The sequence below is a fragment of the Puma concolor genome, chromosome B3, assembly GCF_028749965.1.
Source record: "Puma concolor isolate L17-30 chromosome B3, mPumCon1.1.hap2, whole genome shotgun sequence".
Lineage (NCBI taxonomy): Eukaryota > Metazoa > Chordata > Mammalia > Carnivora > Felidae > Puma > Puma concolor.
Window position 1 is genome coordinate 80,726,831 of NC_141672.1, and position 20,458 is coordinate 80,747,288.

General features: G+C 40.8%; 1 protein-coding gene across 5 annotated transcripts in view; it reads left to right on the forward strand.

Moving 5' to 3' along the window:
* Positions 1 to 15,566, forward strand: part of FMN1 (formin 1) — a 429,625-nt gene extending 414,059 nt beyond the window's left edge. For all 5 annotated transcript variants that reach the window (XM_086710287.1, XM_086710286.1, XM_086710289.1 and 2 more), the window contains 2 exons: positions 4,256 to 4,340; positions 6,767 to 15,566. In XM_086710287.1, coding sequence (XP_086566413.1) covers positions 4,256 to 4,340; positions 6,767 to 6,811 — 130 coding nt within the window. In that variant the 3' untranslated portion in view covers positions 6,812 to 15,566. The remainder of the gene's footprint in view (positions 1 to 4,255; positions 4,341 to 6,766) is intronic.
* Positions 15,567 to 20,458: the final 4,892 nt, after the last annotated feature.

The window sequence follows — 20,458 nt, forward strand, 5'->3', positions numbered from 1 at the left end:
ACGTTTATTTATTTTTGAGACAGAGAGAGACAGAGCGTGAACGGGGGAGGGTCAGAGAGAGGGAGACACAGAATCTGAAACAGGCTCCAGGCTCTGAGCTGTCAGCACAGAGCCCGACGCGGGGCTCGAACTCACGGACCGTGAGATCATGACCTGACCTGAAGTCAGACGCTTAACCGACTGAGCCACCCAGGTGCCCCAAGGTGTGGTTGATTTTAATCTCAATTTTATAGATAAAGAAACTGAAACTGAAATTTAGAAAAGTCGATTAACTTGCTCTAAGTCTTCTAATAACTGCCAGAGTTAGAATTGGAATCAAGTCTAACTGATGCTGAAGCTCCTTGCACCAAGCTGTGTCTTCTCCCAATCCTTTGTGACTTTCAAGAATACCCTTTGAAAAGGAGATGATAAAATGGAAGGCGAATGTTTGGAGAAGAGCAGGGTAGAATCACTGAGATCAGAGTTGTCCTGGGAAGTCCAGGGTATATGTGACTGCCTGTAGTCTACAGAGCAGCCACTGAGCAGTAGTAAAAGGTTTGCAGTGGGGAAAGAACCTTAGGTTGGCTCCTCTCCTTCCTGCCTCCACACCCCCAACCGCTACCATTGCCCTGACATCCAGAGAACATGGAGAGAGGCTCCAAGGGATCTGGGCGTTGGGTAAGGGCATTGCTGAGCAGGAGCATGATAGAAGCCCAACTTTGAAGCAAGAGACCAGAATTCTCAATGGGAAAATGAACTACTAAAGCAAAAGATGACCCCCAAAAGCTCCCTAGAAGGTAGGGGGCATGGAGGGAAATAGTAACTCCAAACCATTTCATTGAAACAGTCACTGATGGGTGTGCTTTTTGAAAGCAAATCTTTCTGGAGAGAAGCCAAGAAGAGAAGATTCTGCAAACTGGGACCTCATTACAGCACCATCATCTTGGTTTGCAAATGCCCTACTAGTCGGAGTCTCCAATGCAGTCTGACCTGGATTTGATCCTTTGAGCGCATTCTCCTCTTGTGCGGGTACAGTCTTAGTTACTGCTGCAAACACAAATGTTTAGTGCATGGTGTGGCGTATACACTCAGACCTATGTCAGCGTTGAGAAGCGCCCATTCCTGGGCAGCTCTGGAGATGTATTTCTTAGGCTATATAAATCACTACTCATCTTTGTCTCATTTTTATTTCTTTTCTGATGCTCAGGTCAGCATGTCGAATTCATCGTAGCTAACTTGTGCATGTGGGCAGAGAGATTGGATTACCAACCATGTGTTTTAAGTAAATTGTGTAAAATTAGCTAAGTAAAGAAGTAAGGCACTCAACTATTTCTTTGATATTAAGCAAGTATGTGAGTAATATTGAGCAAAAGATTTTTATCAGAGGCCCTAAAGAAAAAGCACATTCAGTTTTTTTAATGTTTGGGTTGCTGGATCTTTACTTAATCTTTAAAAAATATTTTTGAAAAAATTTTGAAAATAAACATACAAAAGACAACACACCCATATTCCCACCGCGTGGAAGTAGCTATTAGCATTTTGCCACATATTCAATATTTTGTAATTAAAAAAATGAAGCATTACAGATAAAAGTGAAATTTTATTTGACATGTTACCTCCCAATGCCATTCTCGTCTTCCATGTTACTAGTGATAAACTCTATCATGAAACCAGTGAGTGGCTTTCCACTCTGTATACATACAGGCAGATGTTTGTATGTATGTTTATACACACATGCAGGCATCTATGAACAATATGGTTTTGCGGGTACTGTTTACATATGTGCACAGTGTAGCAGACTGCATGCTTGGTAACAACAGTAGGAAACCTATAGTGAGTGATTATGCTGTGCCTGGAGCTGCACAAGAGAGAGTCTCCATCCTTTCAGTGACTCTTAGCAGCAGCACTGTTGTTGTTATCCTCCTTTTAGAAAATGAAGGTGCACAGAGAGGTTACTTGCCCAGGGTCACACAGCTGATTAATGGTGGGGCCAAGAATTAGTCCCACCATCATGGTCTGGAGCCCGAGCCCTTGACCATCATGCTAGATTGCCTCTTCACTGTATCACTGTGCAGAATTCTTCACTCTCTCAATATCATGTTTTGGATATCTGTAATTGTTGATTTTGTAAATCTGATTTATTTCTTTTCACAGTTGTACCATACTCCGTTAAGTGAGTATAGTATATAAGCAGCATTGCATGGGGGTCAGTACCTGTAAAATAGGAATAGTGAAAATATCGACCTCACAAGGCTGGGTGAGAATTAAATGGTTTAATTCAAATAAAGCAGGTAGAGTAGTATGTGGTACCGAGCAAGCATCCAATAAATGTTAGCTGGTATTACTTGCTATTATCATCTATCCATTATTCTAATGAACATAATCACTAGGTTGTTTCCGGTTTTTCATTATTGCATATATTGCTCCAGAGAAAGCCCTGTGTCTGTATACGAAGGTTTCATTTGGTTATCTCCCTAGAAGAGGAAATGATGACTCGTAGGGAGTGCATGTTCTCAGTTAAACCTGGTATTGCCAGAGCCAGCTATACTAATCTCCACTCCTCCCTAAATGCACTGTGCAGAGGTTCCCTTCTCCCCACAGCCTCAGTAAGAGTTGATATTATCTGACTGCTGGGTGTGCAAATTTGATGACATAATTCATATACTATGAAGTCCACCCTTGTTAAAGTGTGCAAGTCAGTAGTTTTTAGTATCTTCACCAGTATGTGCATCCATCACAACTACCTAATTCTTTTTTTTTTTTTTTTTTTAATTTTTTTTTTCAACGTTTATTTATTTTTGGGACAGAGAGAGACAGAGCATGAACGGGCGAGGGGCAGAGAGAGAGGGAGACACAGAATCGGAAACAGGCTCCAGGCTCTGAGCCATCAGCCCAGAGCCCGACGCGGGGCTCGAACTCACAGACCGTAAGATCGTGACCTGGTTGAAGTCGGACGCTTAACCGACTGCGCCACCCAGGCGCCCCACAACTACCTAATTCTAAGAGAAACCCCTTAACCCATTAGCAGTCATCCCCACTGTCCCCCATGCCGACCCCTACTTGCTCATCTGCTTTCTTTCTCTGTAGATTTGCCTACTCTGGACATTTCCTATAAGTGGAATCGTGTGCTTTGTGGATTGTTAAGGTTCATCCATGCTGTAGCATGTATCAGCACTTCACTCTTTTTCATGGCCCAGCAGTACTCCACTGTGTGAACGTACTGCATTTTGTTCGTCTGTTTCGGTTGTTTCTACCCCTGGCCATTATGGATAACATTGCTATAAACATTTATATGAAAATTTTGGTATGAACATATATTTTCCTTGTCTTGGATATACATACATATTTATATACCCAGCCATGGAATTGCTTGGTCCTTTGGTAACTATGCTTACCATATTGAGAAACTGACAAAGTGGCTGCACCATTTTGCAGTCCCTTCAGCCATGTCTGAGGGCTCCAATTTCTCCACATCCGTACTGACATTTGCTACTTTCTTTTTAATTCTCACCATCCTAAGGGATATGCAAATATCTCGTGGTTTTGATTAGCATTGCCCTGATGACTAATGATATTGAGCATGTTTTCATCGGCTTGGTAGCCTTCGTATGTCATCTTTGGCCTATTTTTTCATTGGGCAGTTTGCCTTTTTATTGGAGTTATTGGAGTTCTCCGTGTGTGTGTGTGTGTGTGTGTGTGTGTGTGTGTGTGTGTGTGTATTCTGAATATAGGTCCCTTATCAGATACATGATTTACAAATATTTTCTTCCATCTTGTGGGTTGTCTTTTCATTTTCTTGATATGAATTGGTATATTTTAATATTTGTAGTGTTCATATGTTTCCTCAAACTTGAGTTTTCAAAGTTGTCTATTATCTGCTGACTGGATCACAAGCCAGAGAGCCCACGTAAGTATCTACTCAGAGTAAAGTGTATGCATCTAGTATTCCCCAGATCAGAAGACGCTCCTGCATTGGTCACAGAAACAGACTTTCTGAAGTCATCTATGTGAGCCTCTCAGCCAGTGAAGGAAAGTCAGTTTTAATAACGTAGAAAACATGCCTTCACACCTAATTAGTGTTTGAATTTGATAATCAAAGGCACCGAGAAACTATTCCTTGTATTTCCAAACTGCCAGTTGGTTAAAATTCAAAAGCATTTGGATTCCTGTTTAACCTGGCCTCTTCCTTTTTTTTTTTCTTTCTCCTCCTCCTCTCTTCACCTCCTCCTCCTCTCTTCACCTCCTCCTCCCTCCCCCCTCCCTGTTTTGATTTCAGATTGAAAATGGCTCAGGAATCCGTCAGCAAGTTGACGTCAGAGAAGAAAGTGGAGACGAAGAAAATCAATCCCACAGCTAGTCTGGTGAGATGCATTTTTCAGCCTAACCTCAAGATTTTTCATTATAACTGAGGTGTATCCAGGAATGTGTCTGAATTTAAAGGACAAAACTCAGAGGAATGAGCAGTATCCAGATTCTCAGTCCCCATCGCAGATTAGTTTAGGTAAGAAAGAATATAGGGGAGCAGGGAGCGAGGAGCAAAACACAGTTTCTTGTGTTCTCCCAGCAGACTCAACAAAGATGGCTTCCTGGTGGAGCAGATTTAGTCACTTGCCATTTTACACCCTTCCACACCCCATGCCGACATCCCCCTTATCTCAAAGCGCCGTTGTCCCAAAATGTTGAGGCATTTAAGAAAGGGGTAGAGATTATGCTCTTTAGATAACTGGGAAAAGCGAGATGCAAAAAGATACAGCCTACCTAGGATCACTTCCCAAATGGATAACAAAAACCTGGCACAGAGTCTTGGTGCCTGACATCCTCCCTGGCCTCGAAACTTGGAGTCTAGTCTGTGAGGGGAAATTGTCCTCCATAGTCCCATTCGGGAAGGTTCACAGTGTAGCTCTACCTATACGTTAGAAACACTAGTCAGAATAGCTAAATGGTTAGGAACTCAAGGTGTTAGGGTTCAAATCCCAGCTTAGCCACTTACCAGTTGTAAAACCTGAGTGAAATCACTTTGCTTCTTTCTTTTTGGTAAAAAGAGAGAAATAATACTTCTTTTGCTTTAGGGTTATCTTGAGGAAACAGAGATGTACAAAGTGCCTGATAATAAGAGCTTAAAAATGTTAGCTGTTTTTCTTGTCATTACAAATTTTGGCAGCATTAGTTGGCCCTGCCCTGGAGAACAGCAATGAGTGTTCTCTCTTGAAGAGAACACTCTCCTCAGTTTGATTTTCAGACCCTACCTTCTCTGTCTCCTGGTGTCCCACAGCTACTCATTTTTATCCTTTTCAGGTACTTGTACCATTTGCCAGCTACTTAAAATTTTTTGGCCATCTAAGTGAAATTTCATTTTATTAAAGCAAGATTTTTCATGTTGATTAATTGTGGTATCTCTCATAACAACCCTATCAGGAGCTAAATGAATGTTGGGTGAGAAGTGGGGAAGTCAGAGTCATCGGACTCGATCAGGGAAAGCCTCAGTCAGAGCACATAGCTCCCCCCCAATGGGCACATCCTCTGTGCCCATTTGACAACGTATTCATTACCTGCACTTGTATGATTTTTGGTGGCAGTGAGCTCAACCCTGATTTTTGTCTTCCTCCTTGGTCAGCCTCTACCCCTTTCACCAGCCCTCTTGTTTGGGCCTGTGTCTTGACTTTTACAGCCAAACCTTATTTCTAGAGGCACAGAATGGATTCAGCCCTGTCAGTGGGTTTAGTGTGGAAATTTTTTTAATAGGTGACCTCCACTGTGAGTTAGCTCCCAGTTGTGATCTTCAACTTGTCTTTTGTTGTTGTTTATTTGGGTGGAAATTAGGCAAGAGCTTGCAAACTGATTCCTTATTCCACTTCATAGGTCAAAGTTGAGATCAAAACGCAGGATGGGTGTTTAGAAATCACCAGCGTAAGTTTACATGTAGGCCAGTTTAGTAATTCAATGCGTCGCATCTCATAGATCACAAGCAGACGAGGATCTGCTCCCAAGAGGCCTCTCTGTGCAAAACAGTACACCTCTTCCATTTCTTTTTTTTAGCCTTTTATTTGCCCACCTGAAGAGCAGACAGACCCATTCTCACTATGTTTAGTATTTTACTCCTCTGAAGTCCTAGAAACAGTGAGGGCCCATGTTCTGTTGTGTGGTTTCTTATTTGTATTCATATCTTGCCAGTGCACTTTGATGTCCTTCTTTAGAAGGCTGTCCCTGGGAAGGAAGCTCTGGGGGAGCAGAGAAGAACATCCATGGCAAATAGGAGCTTCCTCCCTGCTGTGTGGATTAAACCTGCTCATCTTCCCTTCTACACGGCCTTTGTTTACTATTGCCAAGTTGACCATGTGCAGATGGTTTCAACTTGGAAATGGTGATTTGTTTCATATCTAGCCTCTTCCGAAACGATTTCGTAGGCATTCCCTATTTCCATGAATAGACTGAGCACTGGGGTAGGAGGAGTCTTTGAGTGACACTGCAACATTAGGACCTTTGTCACAGAGGAAGAGAACAGCACAGCCTAGCGTGGTGAAAGGTCAGTATTTTAGGTGGATATAATTGATTGATTAGCTGGTTATTCATTGTTTGTTTTTGGAAAGTAACAGTAATAGGGTGGGAGGAGTAGGTAACTGAGGATTTCTGGAAAGAGGGATAGAATGACTCGCATTTCTCGGGCATTGAGTACAACACTGTTCATCATTTTAGACCAACGCTTTGAGAAATTTACCAAAATCTGAGAAAGATAAAAATTTAGAAAAAAGAGTGATAATAAACTCATTTTTCCCCCCTCAAAAAACAGAAGGAAAGACTGCGTCAGAAGGAAGCCAGTGTGACCACCAACTAATACAGAGACATATGAAAATGATGGCAACGCGATGTATTTTCTTTCATGGTCCTTTGCAACACCGGTGCTGCAGGAAGTTCTTGAAAGATACGTCACCAAATGTTTGTTTTGCTCATCTCTTTCTGAGGTCATTGCAGTGAGCACCCCGTGCCTTTTTAAGGAAGTCCCCTGCTAGGCCACAGGAACAATGAGAAACTGTTTACAGGACCATTGCAGGAATATTGATTATTGTCTCTCTAGAGGTCCAGAGTCACTCCATTACAGGACCAGAAGAAATACCAAGATTTTCCAAGTATCTTTAAAAGCGGTGATTTCAAGCTTTCTAACCGAAGCTTGATATATACAAACTCGTGACAGAAGAAAAGGATCTTTTATGACAATTGCTGTGCAAGAACTTAAGCCTTGATCCTTGCATACTGCTGCTTTGACAATTGATCTTAATTTTCATCCTGTTCCAGGAAGATCCTGAAGCACCTTTCTCACCAAAAATGTGGAGCTTACCAAAACTATATTTAAGAGGTCCAAGACTATGTATTTTCCAGAAGAGAGAAATGGTTATTTGTTTGTTGTTGTTGTTGTTGTTGTTGTTGTTGTTGTTGTTATTCATATAATTGAAAGGATAGAAGATGGAATTATACATGGGTGGAAAAGAAATTATGATACAAGGAGTTGACATCAGCTATTAAGCAAGACCCATTCTTTTGTTTTTCTAGAAGCTTGCTGTGGTTTCCTTGCCCAGCAGAAATTCTGCACCCTAACTTCTGGAAAAAACAGGGATAACCAAGCCAGCACAGGCTTGGAGGTCAAAGTACCTGCTTGGGCAAGCGATCCAGTAACAGCAGATTTGACATTTCAGACTGTTCGTGAGTGAGTGGATAAGGCCACGGTGACATTGAGCTCAGCTCTGCATCGTGTTCTGGGACTGTGTGCATGTGGCTGTACCTCTCCCACCAACCTCAGGAGGCAGTTTCCAGACAGGAGAGCAAATGCTACTTTCAGTCTTTCACCATGACCTCAACCAACAGGCCTGTGACCTAGGCTGTAGCAAGAGTCTTTGATGTCAAAAAAATTAAGAGCATAAAAAAAGTTCTTTACATCAAAATGAAAAGAAGATGATTACATTAATATTAAGCTTTGAGTGGAATATCACACACAGGCAGCTCTTTCTGACCCTGGGAGCCCGTAAGACCACTACCCCTTGAGTCATAAGGGAAATGATCTTGGATCTCTCCCCTGCCGCTTTTTTCCTTATGCCACCTCTCTTTGAATCTATCTTGTGAGAGGAGAAGAGAAAGGACTGGACGTGAATTGAGAATAATATCAAAGACTATCCATTTTGGGCCTTGAAGGGAAAGAGGTCTAAGCCTTCTCCTTCAGTTGGTGGAGGACAGTCTAGAGGGGGGTGAGAACCTTAAAACCCTTCCTGATCGGGTTGCCATCTGTAGCCTTGCCCCTTAACCCAGGCTCTTCCCAGAACCTCTCAACTTGCTAGGTGCCTGAGTGTCCACCCAGGACTGCCTGCCAATCATCAGCCCCCTCAGGGACCCCCTAATATAATCAGCTAATTAAATCAGCACTGTATCCTAATATAACGCAGTCAGGATCAAATCAAATCACAGAAGCCATATTTGTTCAGGTGCTAACCACCTTCTCTAATAATTCAAAAGAAAGGAAAATGGGACACTGTTGGGGTTTTTCGTTTGTTTTTGTTTTTCCGATTCAAAATAAGAGATGAGACCAGCAAAACCAAAAGGCTGGTAAAGAACTTCCATTACTAAAAGGAGTTGCTTATGAGCAAGAAACTTTTCATGCTGCTTTCTTAAGTTGTTTCTGTTCATTTTCACTTAACGCTGAAGAAAATCTAAGGAATTCATCGATTTAAAACAAATTCCACTTACAGTCATCCTGTGCCCTGTGACATTCCTTCTAGTATTATCGTGCAAAAGAAAAGTGCCTGTTTTGTCCTTGCCTTGGGGATCAACTTTGAGTTCAGTGAGATCACGTCTAGATCCTCATGGGTCCCCACAAAGTTGATGAACGAGAGCAGCAGGGACTTTCAATGGAGTCACTGTGGGCCACTTCAGGTCTCTAAGGAAGATGCTCACAAGAAAATCACTGACAGTAAACAGGACTGTTTGTGGCCACACAACCCTGTAAGAACATGCTCTCAGGGAACCAATGCTGAAGAAGGAGGAGTGGAAACATTTAATGTGATACACAAATGCAGCCCAAGTTGGATTCAATCCACATGGACAGAGTCGAATTGGCAGTAAAATACCTATTTCTAAAGATTGTACTTTGCCTGCTCTGTTGGGGAAACCTGGTGATTCTGTCACACTACTCAAATATAGTAAGTTATTGTATCAAGACACTAGGTCAGAATCTCCATTATTCTCACCCATTTTCAATCCTGCATTTTGTATCTGGATGCCGCCTCCCAAGTTCACACATGTACTGTGGTGTTGGCACAGCCTTTGTTTCTAACGTAAGTTGATGCTCAGTAAAGGTTTGCAAGAGCTTGTTCAAGTTGGGCTATCTAAAACAACCTGGAGCCCCTTGAAATAATCCCCCTAAAATGCAACTGAGATGATGTTAAATGCAACTTTTCATGGAGAGAAAGTGGTTAGTGCACCGCTTACGCAGCTTGAGCATTTTAGGCATGCGGGTGTAAGTGGCTTTTCTAAGCACAGCCTTCCCCAAACTAGAGGGAGAGTGGCCAGTGTTGCTACTCTATGTTTAAACAGATACTCATACCCAACTTTAGTAGTCAGATTCTGACAAACCTTGACTTATGAGCAACATCATCTCTTCCTAGCCAAGAGTCATTACATCTGAGAGCATAGTTGGTTGGGTCACAGCTTGGTTTCTTGCATGAGTAACCTGCAATCCTCATCTAGCATACAAGTATATCATATATTACACTAAAGCATGGTATAAACATGTCAGGTAAAAGGCATCAGGCCTGTGAGGTGTCAAAGATCAGGTTAGAAGGGGGTGTGCTGTATGGCTTTTAACACAAGAGGCAGCTTAACAATTGGGGTGGGGAGGGGCACGGAAAGGGAAAAGTGTAGCCAAGCAGAAATAGATGATTATGATGATGATGGACCTGCTGCTTTTGAATCCTTGAGTTGACACCTATGATGTCTCTTCAAATGCCCACTGCAAGTACTTAGGAATAATGAAAAAAAGTATTTCTGAAATCTGGGAAGTAGAATAAGGAAACTCGGTGGTGGAAAGGTGTACTAGCCAAAACAAACTGGCAGCATGGTCAAGGAACCAATTGCCAGATTGGGTGCTAGACTTGGACCCCTGCCTGTCCCCCAATAAGCACAAGTACTGAGGCCCCCTTTGGCACCTCTTTTTTTTTTCCTAAGAACCATAAGGAAAGGCATTTCCTAAATGAAAAGCTTATATGCTGCTGGTGAAGAAACTGGAAAAACTGAAGGAAGGAATAAAACTCTGTGGTGGTATTGGAAACCTTCCACAAGATATGGAAGTCATTGCTATGGTTCTTGCAAGGACCATGATTGGACATAGCAGGAGAGACGTGTTATTTTTGGTAAATATTTGCCTGTTGGCCTGGGATTGTACAATTCTCCATAGATTATACTGTATGCAATGGGGGCCTTTTCATTTTAATTATTGTTTCATGAATATTGTATTTTGTCACTTTCGTTTTTGCTTTTCCTTTGCCTGATGTCATGGACACAGATCATTGCACACAGCATTGCATGCAGCAGCATGACAGACAGCATCTAATCCGAATATCAAGGGGAATTAGCAGTGCAGACCTGTGAGCTTTCCCAGTAACCAGACTGTAATGTTAACAGGGAAAATTCTTCATTCCCCAACATCTTAAATCGGCTTATTTTGTAGTACTCTTCCCTCCCTCAAACAAAGATAAAACCAACGTGGGGCTTTCTGTGTTGAGCAGAGGAAAGAAGTCCAAAATATATAGCTTCCCCCCCCCCAAAAAATCCAAATATCAAATATTATCATTTTATAAAGCAGTTTAGATTTGTGCATAATTTTCGTTGATTCTGCCTGTTCTAATCAGAAAACAAAAAAATGACTGAAAGCTGGAAAGGAAAGAAAAAGCATCAGCAGATTTGGTAATCCACAAATTAGTTTATTAGTTTCTAAAACACACACAAAATGGACATACTGTAAATTCCAGTGTTGTGGAATTCCTGAGCACAAAAACTTGGAACAGCTGTGAGAGCTGATGAGTGTGGACAGAGTAAGAGCTGTCTGTGGGCTGCTTGAGACTTTTGCCTCAACCAGGCAATTTTTAGAGTGTGGATTCAAAAGAGTGTAGGATTGCCCTGAATAGTTTTTTAAAAGCCACATACAAGGAGAAGTAGTGTGATCCAATGGAAGAAGTAGCCAGACCATTACAACACCCTTAGTCTGGGTTCTCTTTAGAGCAGTTGATAAATGTGTGGAGCATCTGGAAGGTCGTCAAAACCACATTTCATATATTAGATATCCTACCTTTAGGAACAATTCAGCTGAAGAAAGCAAACTGAATGAAGAAATGAACTCTCATTCATGTCAGCTACTTTGTCATCATGAAGAAGTCTGCAACACAAGAGAAGTCTTGCAGCCAAACTGATAGTATTCAATATTTGAAAACTCTGAATCATTTTTAGCCTTTCCAAAGTGCTCGTTACTTATTGGGTATATTTACATTTTCTACCTATAGAGAAATCTAGCCACTTGGAAACTTCTCTGTTGTTGGTGCAAAAGTCACTTAAAGAAAAGCACCTTCAGAAACTGGCCTCAGCATAGCTGGCTGCTGCAGACTTGCCTAACAGTATTTACAACCCCATCAGCAATTGAATCCAGGCATAACTAGGCTCTGTTACTCACAGCTGTATGTGACCGAGAGGCCCATTTTGTGGCATTGCTGCACACCCGTCGGTTGTTGACACCTTATTAGAGGCACTGAATGTTAGTTTCACAATTCTTTATTTTCCTTCCCAAGGAGTGGGCAATCTACCAAACCCTCCCAAATCGACTCTTTGCTGGGAAGTAGTGAATTCAAGAGCATTTTAACATGCAAGCGTGAAGCCAGTTCAGTAGCCTTATTTGTGCCAAGACTCTTAATCAACACTGTGATATAAACGTAGCATTTGGGAAATTTGTGTAGTTGACAACTTAATTGGAAACGTGAAGATATTAAAATGGCAGCTAGCTAACTCTGTCGCTCAAAGCCCCCATGCAGCTTCTACCAATAGAGACATTAAGGAAGCAAATCAAGCCTCGTTCAGCAGGCCAGCTGTCCTCAAGTAGAGCTTATCAGGTTCTTTTCCCCTCTACTCCAGCCCCTCTCTCAACCAGCCTGGTGATAACCAGTAACACAAAAAACCTTTTCCTTGTCATCGTCTCCTCTAATGGTTCACTTCAGTCTAGAGCTCGGATGAACTCTGAACGTCATTGCATATTACATCTATGAAGTACTTGTTCATAAACATCATTTCCATTCTATGATCTGGGGAAGACAGACTTAATCTCATTTTTTTTAAATAGGAAAGTTGTAGCTAATGCCATTAATTTATCCTTCTGCATTCCATCTATGCTCATAAAATTTTCTGTTTTTTTTTAAATCTTCTCTCAAGCACCTGTCTGCCTCTTTTTCTAAAAGCTAATCCAAATACTTCTGTGAGCTAGTTTTTTTTATGCTTTGTGTGAAATTTGATAGCATTGGGCTAGCAAAATGCAAATGAGCCCATAATTTCCAGCCAGAAATTCACCTCCAAAGAATTTGGCATTCTTCTCCATGGAGTAAACAAGTTTCTAATATATTTAGGCTATTTTGTAGGCTGAGCATTTCCCTAAATTCTACCTGTGCAGATACCAAGGGGGACTCTACTCTGTCTTTGAAACTGTAAGGATGTCATACGAGAGAATGAATATTCCTCCCCACACATAGTGAGAGCCGCCAATATGTTATCTTATGCTTATACTGAGTATAAGCATAAGATCTCTTCCAGAGCTTACTTCTATTCTTGTCTCGTGAAACAAGTGTGTTTTTGTTTATTCATCTGGGTCAGCTTTCCAAAATGAAAGGCTAGTCCCACAGACATCTGAGTATCCAGGGAAATTGCTCTCTACCTCCCTATGGCATGGACAATAAATGTGTTCAGGAACAGACAACTCTCTGGTAACTCTTGGGATGGATTTTGAATTCCAGGTTTCTAGGCAATGCATAAAAATGGGTAAAGAGCATTTGAAAATTGTACTACTCTTCCCAATTAGAGGCTGGAAGGAGATTCAAAATCATTACATTTTAGATGGGTTTGAGTGAACTATAAACAGCTCATTGTTTTTCCCTTTCTTCTTGGCAACTTGTCCCCAACTGTAATCTTACTTTTCATATCTGACCAACAAGGCGTAAAAAAGGCGATTTCAGCCCCACTGAGACCGCACTCTGCGTAATCCTCCAAAGACATCCATTTCCTTTGGAAACAAATCTGTGAATGAGGGGGAAGGTGGTGCAATTCTCCTATTTGTCCGGAGTGACACATGGGATTTTGGGGTCTAGCAACAAAAGGATAGGTTTATACGAAATCATTAATTTTTCAATTCTGTAATTCTTCAGTTTCTCAAGGCACAAAAAATACTGTTAGCAAAAGGTACAATCTTCAGCAAATATAAGCATTAAGAAAAAAGAACTCCCCTTTAAAGAAGCAATCTAAGATACTCCTAAAAAGGCAGAAACTTTTAAAATTTAAAATTGAATAATTTTTGAGAGAAAACATGTCACTGATTCACCATAGTTTTTTCCTCTCGTTGATTTTTCATTTAGACTAGCGTGGGAAGCAGGGTGCCCTGGACTTTGATTTAGGGGATCGTGCTTTGGCCAGGAAAATCAGCATCAAGCTGCATGCCCAGAACCTAAGTGAAATCAGTCAGCTTCCTAATAGGAATCAGGCCTAACAAATGGAGGTTATTTCAAGTCCTTTAGGGCTTAATTTTCTTAGTGACACCCTGGACCCCAGATGCTGCTTCCTAAAATGCATTTGATGTATGAGGTTGTGTCTCCTATGGCCCTGGGACATTGCAAGCGATGGGTTGTGGGAGAAGAGCAGGAGATGGGAGGAAGGAATGTTTGAACAGGGCCAAGAGGCAATGTTTTGCTGATACAATGCATTGTGAGGGGGCTGGTGATTTTTGCCATGCTTGTGTCATTGGCAGCCTTTCAGGGGAAGCTCCAGGAATCTGTATGAGGCAAATGAGAGCGCTCAATATCTTATACTCGTCAGTGGCTGACAGTGTGCTGGAAAAGCAGGTACTGTAGTGAAAGTGGCCTATGCTTGCTGAGATGACTCTTACATTTCAGAATCATTCTGATGAGGCTGGCTGTGCACAGGTCTTCCTGTTTTCTCTACGCCTGTCCAAAAGTCATTTTGGCACTTAGCTTCGTTTGACTTTCCTCACCTCGATACTTGTGCTCCGGCCCCCCCCTTCCTCCAAATCCCACAGCTTTTTCCCTGCCTTTACCTTTTCGGTTTCTGCAGGACCCAGCATTTTTACCCCCTCCGTCCCCTCAAACCCAATGCTCTGCTCCCCAGCCCTTTGGACGGGGTGCTTTGCTGTCACCAAGTGAGACACAGCGCTGTGGCTGCCTCTTGTTAATGTCAGCATCACCTCATCACTTAGGCAAAGAGGGGAAAATCCATAAAAGAGATGGAAAATACATTTCTTTTTCGTTTATTCGACTTTATTTTAGGAAGGTTGAGGGGAAGGTTCTAGTCCTTTTCAGTTTCTCAGATTGTACTTTAAAACCGTCTAATTAGGGACCATTCTTTGATAAATTATAAATCTGCCCAGGTCACCATCTATGAGGCATAAAACCAAATTTTTGAATCCGAAGTAACTTTTCTGTGCTGCTGGACAAATTGACTTAATTCTGTGCAAACAGTTTGAATCATAGGCTTTCTATTGCCACCCCATTCTTACTACCACTCATGATCCAAACAGCTACACGAATCTGGATCAGGATGTTGACAATTTGTGGTATTTTCAGATCAACGGTAACTGTTACACTGTTGAAAGTGCTTAAAAAGAAAGTATAAGCATGTGCTAAGCAGTCAATCTTTTGACCTGGAAATATCTTGGCTTTTCTGTTTAATTAAATATTAGATCAATCTATAGATAACAACCTTAAAGGATTTTAAACAATAATGAAGACAGTTTGAGAAATGAGAAGGCACTTTAAAGACATGAAACCTTACATTACATGCTCTTGGATATTTTTTAACGTAATAAGCTAATTCAATTCAGGTATCTTTTCCCCTTTAAATTTTTAAAAATATGTATTTCTAATTTGTTTGCATATTTAATTTTGTCAAAGCTGAGAAATGCTCATTAGTTGGATTTGTAAACGTCATTTGCAACCAAATGAAGTATTTATTTTTAAAAAGAAAGGATGAAGGAACCAATATTGATTTGTACATAATGAAAACTTATGTGTGTGTCTCTCTCTATATATATATTTTCCTCCTTGACACTATTTGGTCACCATCTCAAGTGTATTTTTGTACATAATATATATTGGTTAGAACATGTAGATTGTCTATTCAAAGAATCCTATCTCTGTGATAGATTATATTTATCCTAATCTGTTGATACCTCTGTTAATTTGTTTTAAGAGATAGAACTCTATTTTTTGGAATTTGCAGAGAACTGCATTCATGGCTTCCAAATGTAAATATGATGAGGATATTTTAATAAATCTTGGTTTCATGTCTGTTGGGTGTGTTGTGCAAATTTATTTTCAGGAGACGTTTCAGGACAATCTCCCAACAGTACTCTCACGTGGTGAATGCCAGTCCTCTCTGACGCTCATTACTGCTCAAGTACAGTATTACTGAGCTGCAAGAACTGGGTCTTGGTAAGTCCATCATGTTTCCTTTTCCTCCTCTGTCTACCCCACCAACAGTGGGCAATCTAGCTAGGCATTCAAGGCTAACACCAAACAGACAAACCCAGCCAGGCATTGGCTCAGCGAGGCTGACCCAAAAGCAATACTTCCTGAAGATGAACTGCCCCAGCTGGGAGCATATAGGCAGAACCACAAGTATTGGTGACTTCAGGTTGTGGGTTGGTAAACGATTATACTAGAGAAACAGAACAGAAATATAACTGTGTTGTGTTCTAGCACTAAGCACAAGGTACGAATTCTTTTCAAGCAATGGTATGACACATGCAAATATTTGTGAAGGAGAAACTAAGACTTGCAGCAGAGTACTCGTCCATTTAAATAAACGTGTGATTGTGTGGTTTTAACTGATTGATTTATTCAGTGTTCCTGAATACCGCACACTCTTAAGTTCTAGAAGTTTGCTGAAATACTCCCCAATTTATACCGATACATTTAATGAACAGACATAGTTATTATCTTGGGGAGACATTTCATCACCAGGAAATGTAAATCATAGAGTCCTGGAGCTGCAAAAATCTTCAGACATTGGATGAAATCTCCATTTCACAGAGTAAAAACTGAAGTTCAAGGGATCTGCTGAAAGTCACATTTAGTTTTAGTGAACACATTAAGATGAAACTCCAGATCTCTTGACTCCAAGACCAAAGCCATTCCCACTGCTTAACTCTTTCATCACGTTAAACTGTTTTCTTCAAAATACAGGTCTCCCTCTGCTATGTGACCATAGGGTGTATGGAACTTTTCATAGGCCAAAATGGCATAACACAAAGAAACAATTACCATTAATTTATATGGAAAATTTTTTGAGCATTCCCAGACCCAAAAATAATCTCTCTTAGACTTTTCTGATACCTTAGGAGACATCTTGCTAACGGATGCACAAAATAAATCAAGATAAAGTACAAATGCTCACAGACACAGCTCAAAACTGTAATGTCTTGATGCTGAGATGCTGAGTGTAGTTCCTGGGAAGCAGCTTGGCGGGGCCCCTCTTGCTGCTGGGGTGCACGCTACCTCTACAAGGCTCGCTGCAAAACAAAGGCTAAATGCTGTTTTTGCTTCTTGCCTTTTTTTTTTTTTTTTCCTAAAAGTAAGAATCTTCTTCGGATTTCTTCTGGTTAGCAAAAGCAGATACTGACGTAGGTCTTTTGTGAAAAGCAAAGGGATGTAACAGGAACTTTCAGAAAGTGGGGGATACCTATACACCATTATAGAGAAATGTTCTAGAACTGTTGTTTGAAGAAAGGGTCCAAATGCTCCTAAGCGTTTATAGAAACCATCGTTAAAGTTGTGTTCTGAATTAGAGCCCCCTAGCAGGGGGCAGAGGCCTGAGTATCAAGGAATCCAGGAAAAACATGAGTTCACCTTGGGAAGAAACTCCTCCCTGGTTTAATCAAGATTTACTCTCCCCTGCTGAGTGATACCTGTAGAATTTTTAAGTATGCTTTTTTTTTTTTTTTTTTTTTTTTTTTTTTTTTTTTTTTTGCCTATTCTGTAAATTCTTTAAATTCTGATGGTCCAAATATCGGGCCGTAAATTCCTGAGGCTAAATATTCCACTTCAGACTCTAGCTGCCCACTTTACCTGCCTATGATGTATTCATGGAAATAAAAGACTTGACAGTTGGACTGTACTGGCCCCACCTGCAATGGATGCCTGCATGGCTTTGGTTGTCTTTTTGTCTTCTCAGAGTAAATCTGCTTCATGCCCATCATTGTGTAATAATGAATGGTTAGAGAACGTAACTATATTCTTTATCAACTGATACATTAAAAATGCCCCCACTTCCTATTTTTCATGGGGTTTTTTTTGGTTTGGTTTTTTTGTTTTTTTTTTTTTTTTTTAGTTTGGAAAGAGTTTTTCATGTTTTTTTTTGTTTTGTTTTGTTTTTAGTTTTTTTTTTTTTTTTTTTTTTTTTTTTTTTTTTTTTTTTTAGTTTGGGCAACTGGGTGGGTCTCACTCTGGAGTTCCAGAAGATTGTAGTAGTATGTCTGTTGGGTCCTCAGCCATCTGAAAACTGGAAGGCTTGAGTGGGGAACATGCACTTCCAAGATGGCTGACTCACTTGGCTGGCAGGCTGGTGCTGGCTCTAGGCTGGGAGACTCAGTGTCTCTCTACAGAGCTGCTTGAATGATCCAAGGCAAAACCTATAACGCTTTTTTGTGTATGTTTTTTTTTGTTTTTTGTTTTTTTTTTACCAAGGCTCAGAGTCAAATCCCATCACCTTCATCATAGTCTACTGGTTGAGGCCTTTACAAAATTCTGCCCAGGTGAAGGGGTGGGGAAACAGACTGCACCTCTTTTTTTTAGACCCCACCTCTTGATGCAGAAATGTGAGGGGCGCCTGGGTGGCGCAGTCGGTTAAGCGTCCGACTTCAGCCAGGTCACGATCTCGCGGTCCGTGAGTTCGAGCCCCGCGTCAGGCTCTGGGCTGATGGCTCGGAGCCTGGAGCCTGTTTCCGATTCTGTGTCTCCCTCTCTCTCTGCCCCTCCCCCATTCATGCTCTGTCTCTCTCTGTCCCAAAAATAAGTAAAAACGTTGAAAAAAAAAAAAAAAAAAAAAAAAAAGAAATGTGAACACCATGTTGTAGGAAGAGCATGTGAAATGGGACATATATTGGTACAACCATCTTTGGATAACCTGTCCAAGTAGCTTGCCCTCTTCTTTCTATCTGGTCTTCCTCCTCCTCCTCCTCTTATTCTTATTTTGTTCTGAAACTAAATATCAGATTTCTTTTTCAAAATTTTCCCTACTTTTCCCCAAATCTTCCCTCTGCCTGCATATCTGAGCACAGAAATATTTGTCTTCTTCCTCTGGATATAAACCTTCTTTACCTTGAAGATAATGAGTTATGTCTTGAAACTATAAACACTGGTGGAGAAAAGAACTCAAAGCTGACCCTAGAATTTTGCTCGACGGTCATAAGCCTGCATTTCTTATCACATGACTAGAAGAGATGTTGATTCTGAAGCTGTGTCTCGGCCAGTAAGTAAATGAAATCATACTTTCTTGGTGGCTAGAATAAGATGTTGACTACTACAATACTGTATAGGTATTAATACAATGGAATATTATTCAGCCTTAAACAGGAAGGAAGTTCTGACACATGCTACAACCTGTATGAACCTTGACGACATGATGCTCAGTGAAATAACCCGATCACAAAAGAACAAATATTCTTTGATTCCACTTATATGAAATAAGTATGGAAGGCAAAGTCACAGAGATAGAAAGTAGGATGATGGTTGCCAGGAGCTAGAGGGAAGAGGGAATGAAGTTGTTCAATGGCCATGGAGTTTTAGTTTAAGAAGATGGAAACATTCTGGAGATGAATGTGGTGATGGTTGTACAGCAATGTGAATGTATGTAATATACAGAACTGTACATTTAAAAGTGGTTACAATGGTAAACTTTATATTTTGCCGTGGTAAAAAAAAAAAAAAAAAAAAAAAAAAAAACTATGTCTTAAAAGCTTCCAGCTGCTACATTAAGCATTTTATATGCATTACTCTGTTTAACCCTCATAATGATAATTAATATGAGGTAAAGATTACTACTATCCCCCTTTTGCAGATAAGAAAACTAATGTTCGGAGAAATTGATAACTTTCCCATGCAATTCGTAAGTGGAGAAACTAAAATTCAGCTACTCCAAAGAAATGCTTTCAGCCAGTGTCTTATCTTTAAGATCACAGAAATAGAATTAACTGATTCAGAAGAAATGCGGAAAGGTAGACAAAGATGGTAAGGCCTTAACACATTGGTGGTCTTATAGTCTTATTTTTGAGATATGGTAAAAACATTGTCCTTCTATCAAAACTTAAGACCATGGGGGAGGGGAAGGGGGAAAAAAAGTTACAGAGAGGGAAGAAGACAAACCATAAGAGACTCTTAAAAACTGAGAATAAACTGAGAGTTTATGGGGGGAGGGAAGGAGGCAAAAGTGGGTGATGGGCATTGAGGAGGCCACCTGTTGGGATGAGCACTGGGTGTTTTATGGAAACCAATTTGCCGATAAATTTCATATTAAAAAAAAACAAACTGGGAAAGTCCCTACAAAGTAAAAATTACTGAATAAGATTTGAGAGGAGATAAAACTCCAGAGATATAAAGATGGTTTTTAGTGTTGCTTTCCACCTGGGGATTCTATAAGAGATGACTGAAAGGCGAGGCTATGCTTTGGGCAGCCTTGGTGTCCTAGGGGGACAGAAGTAAAGGGCAGGGCCCACTATATTTAAACCTGATTAACATCCCCTTGTTTTGAGGTTAAGATGTGGGTTCTCAAGTACCAGGGTGAATTTGACAATATCTGAAGACTTTTTTATTATCATAACTAGGAAGAGGTACTCTTGATAGCTAGTAGAAAGAGTAAGATACTACCAAACATCCTGTAAGGCATGGATCATCCCCACAGTAAAAAATTATCCAGCTTGAAATGTCAATTGGGCCAAGATAAGGTGATATCAGATTGCTAATGCTTTCAGGAACCTGGAAAAACAACAAAAATTCTTCCTGGAAATGTAAACACACACATAAATTCTTTCTGGAGGAATATAGTATCATCCTAGATCTGTAGAAACAAATCAGTTTTTTTAAATAAAATGTCATGGGGCACCTGGGTGGCTCAGTCGGTTGAGCGTCCAACTTTGGCTCAGGTCATGATCTCGAGGTCTGTGAGTTCGAGCCCCCCGTCGGGC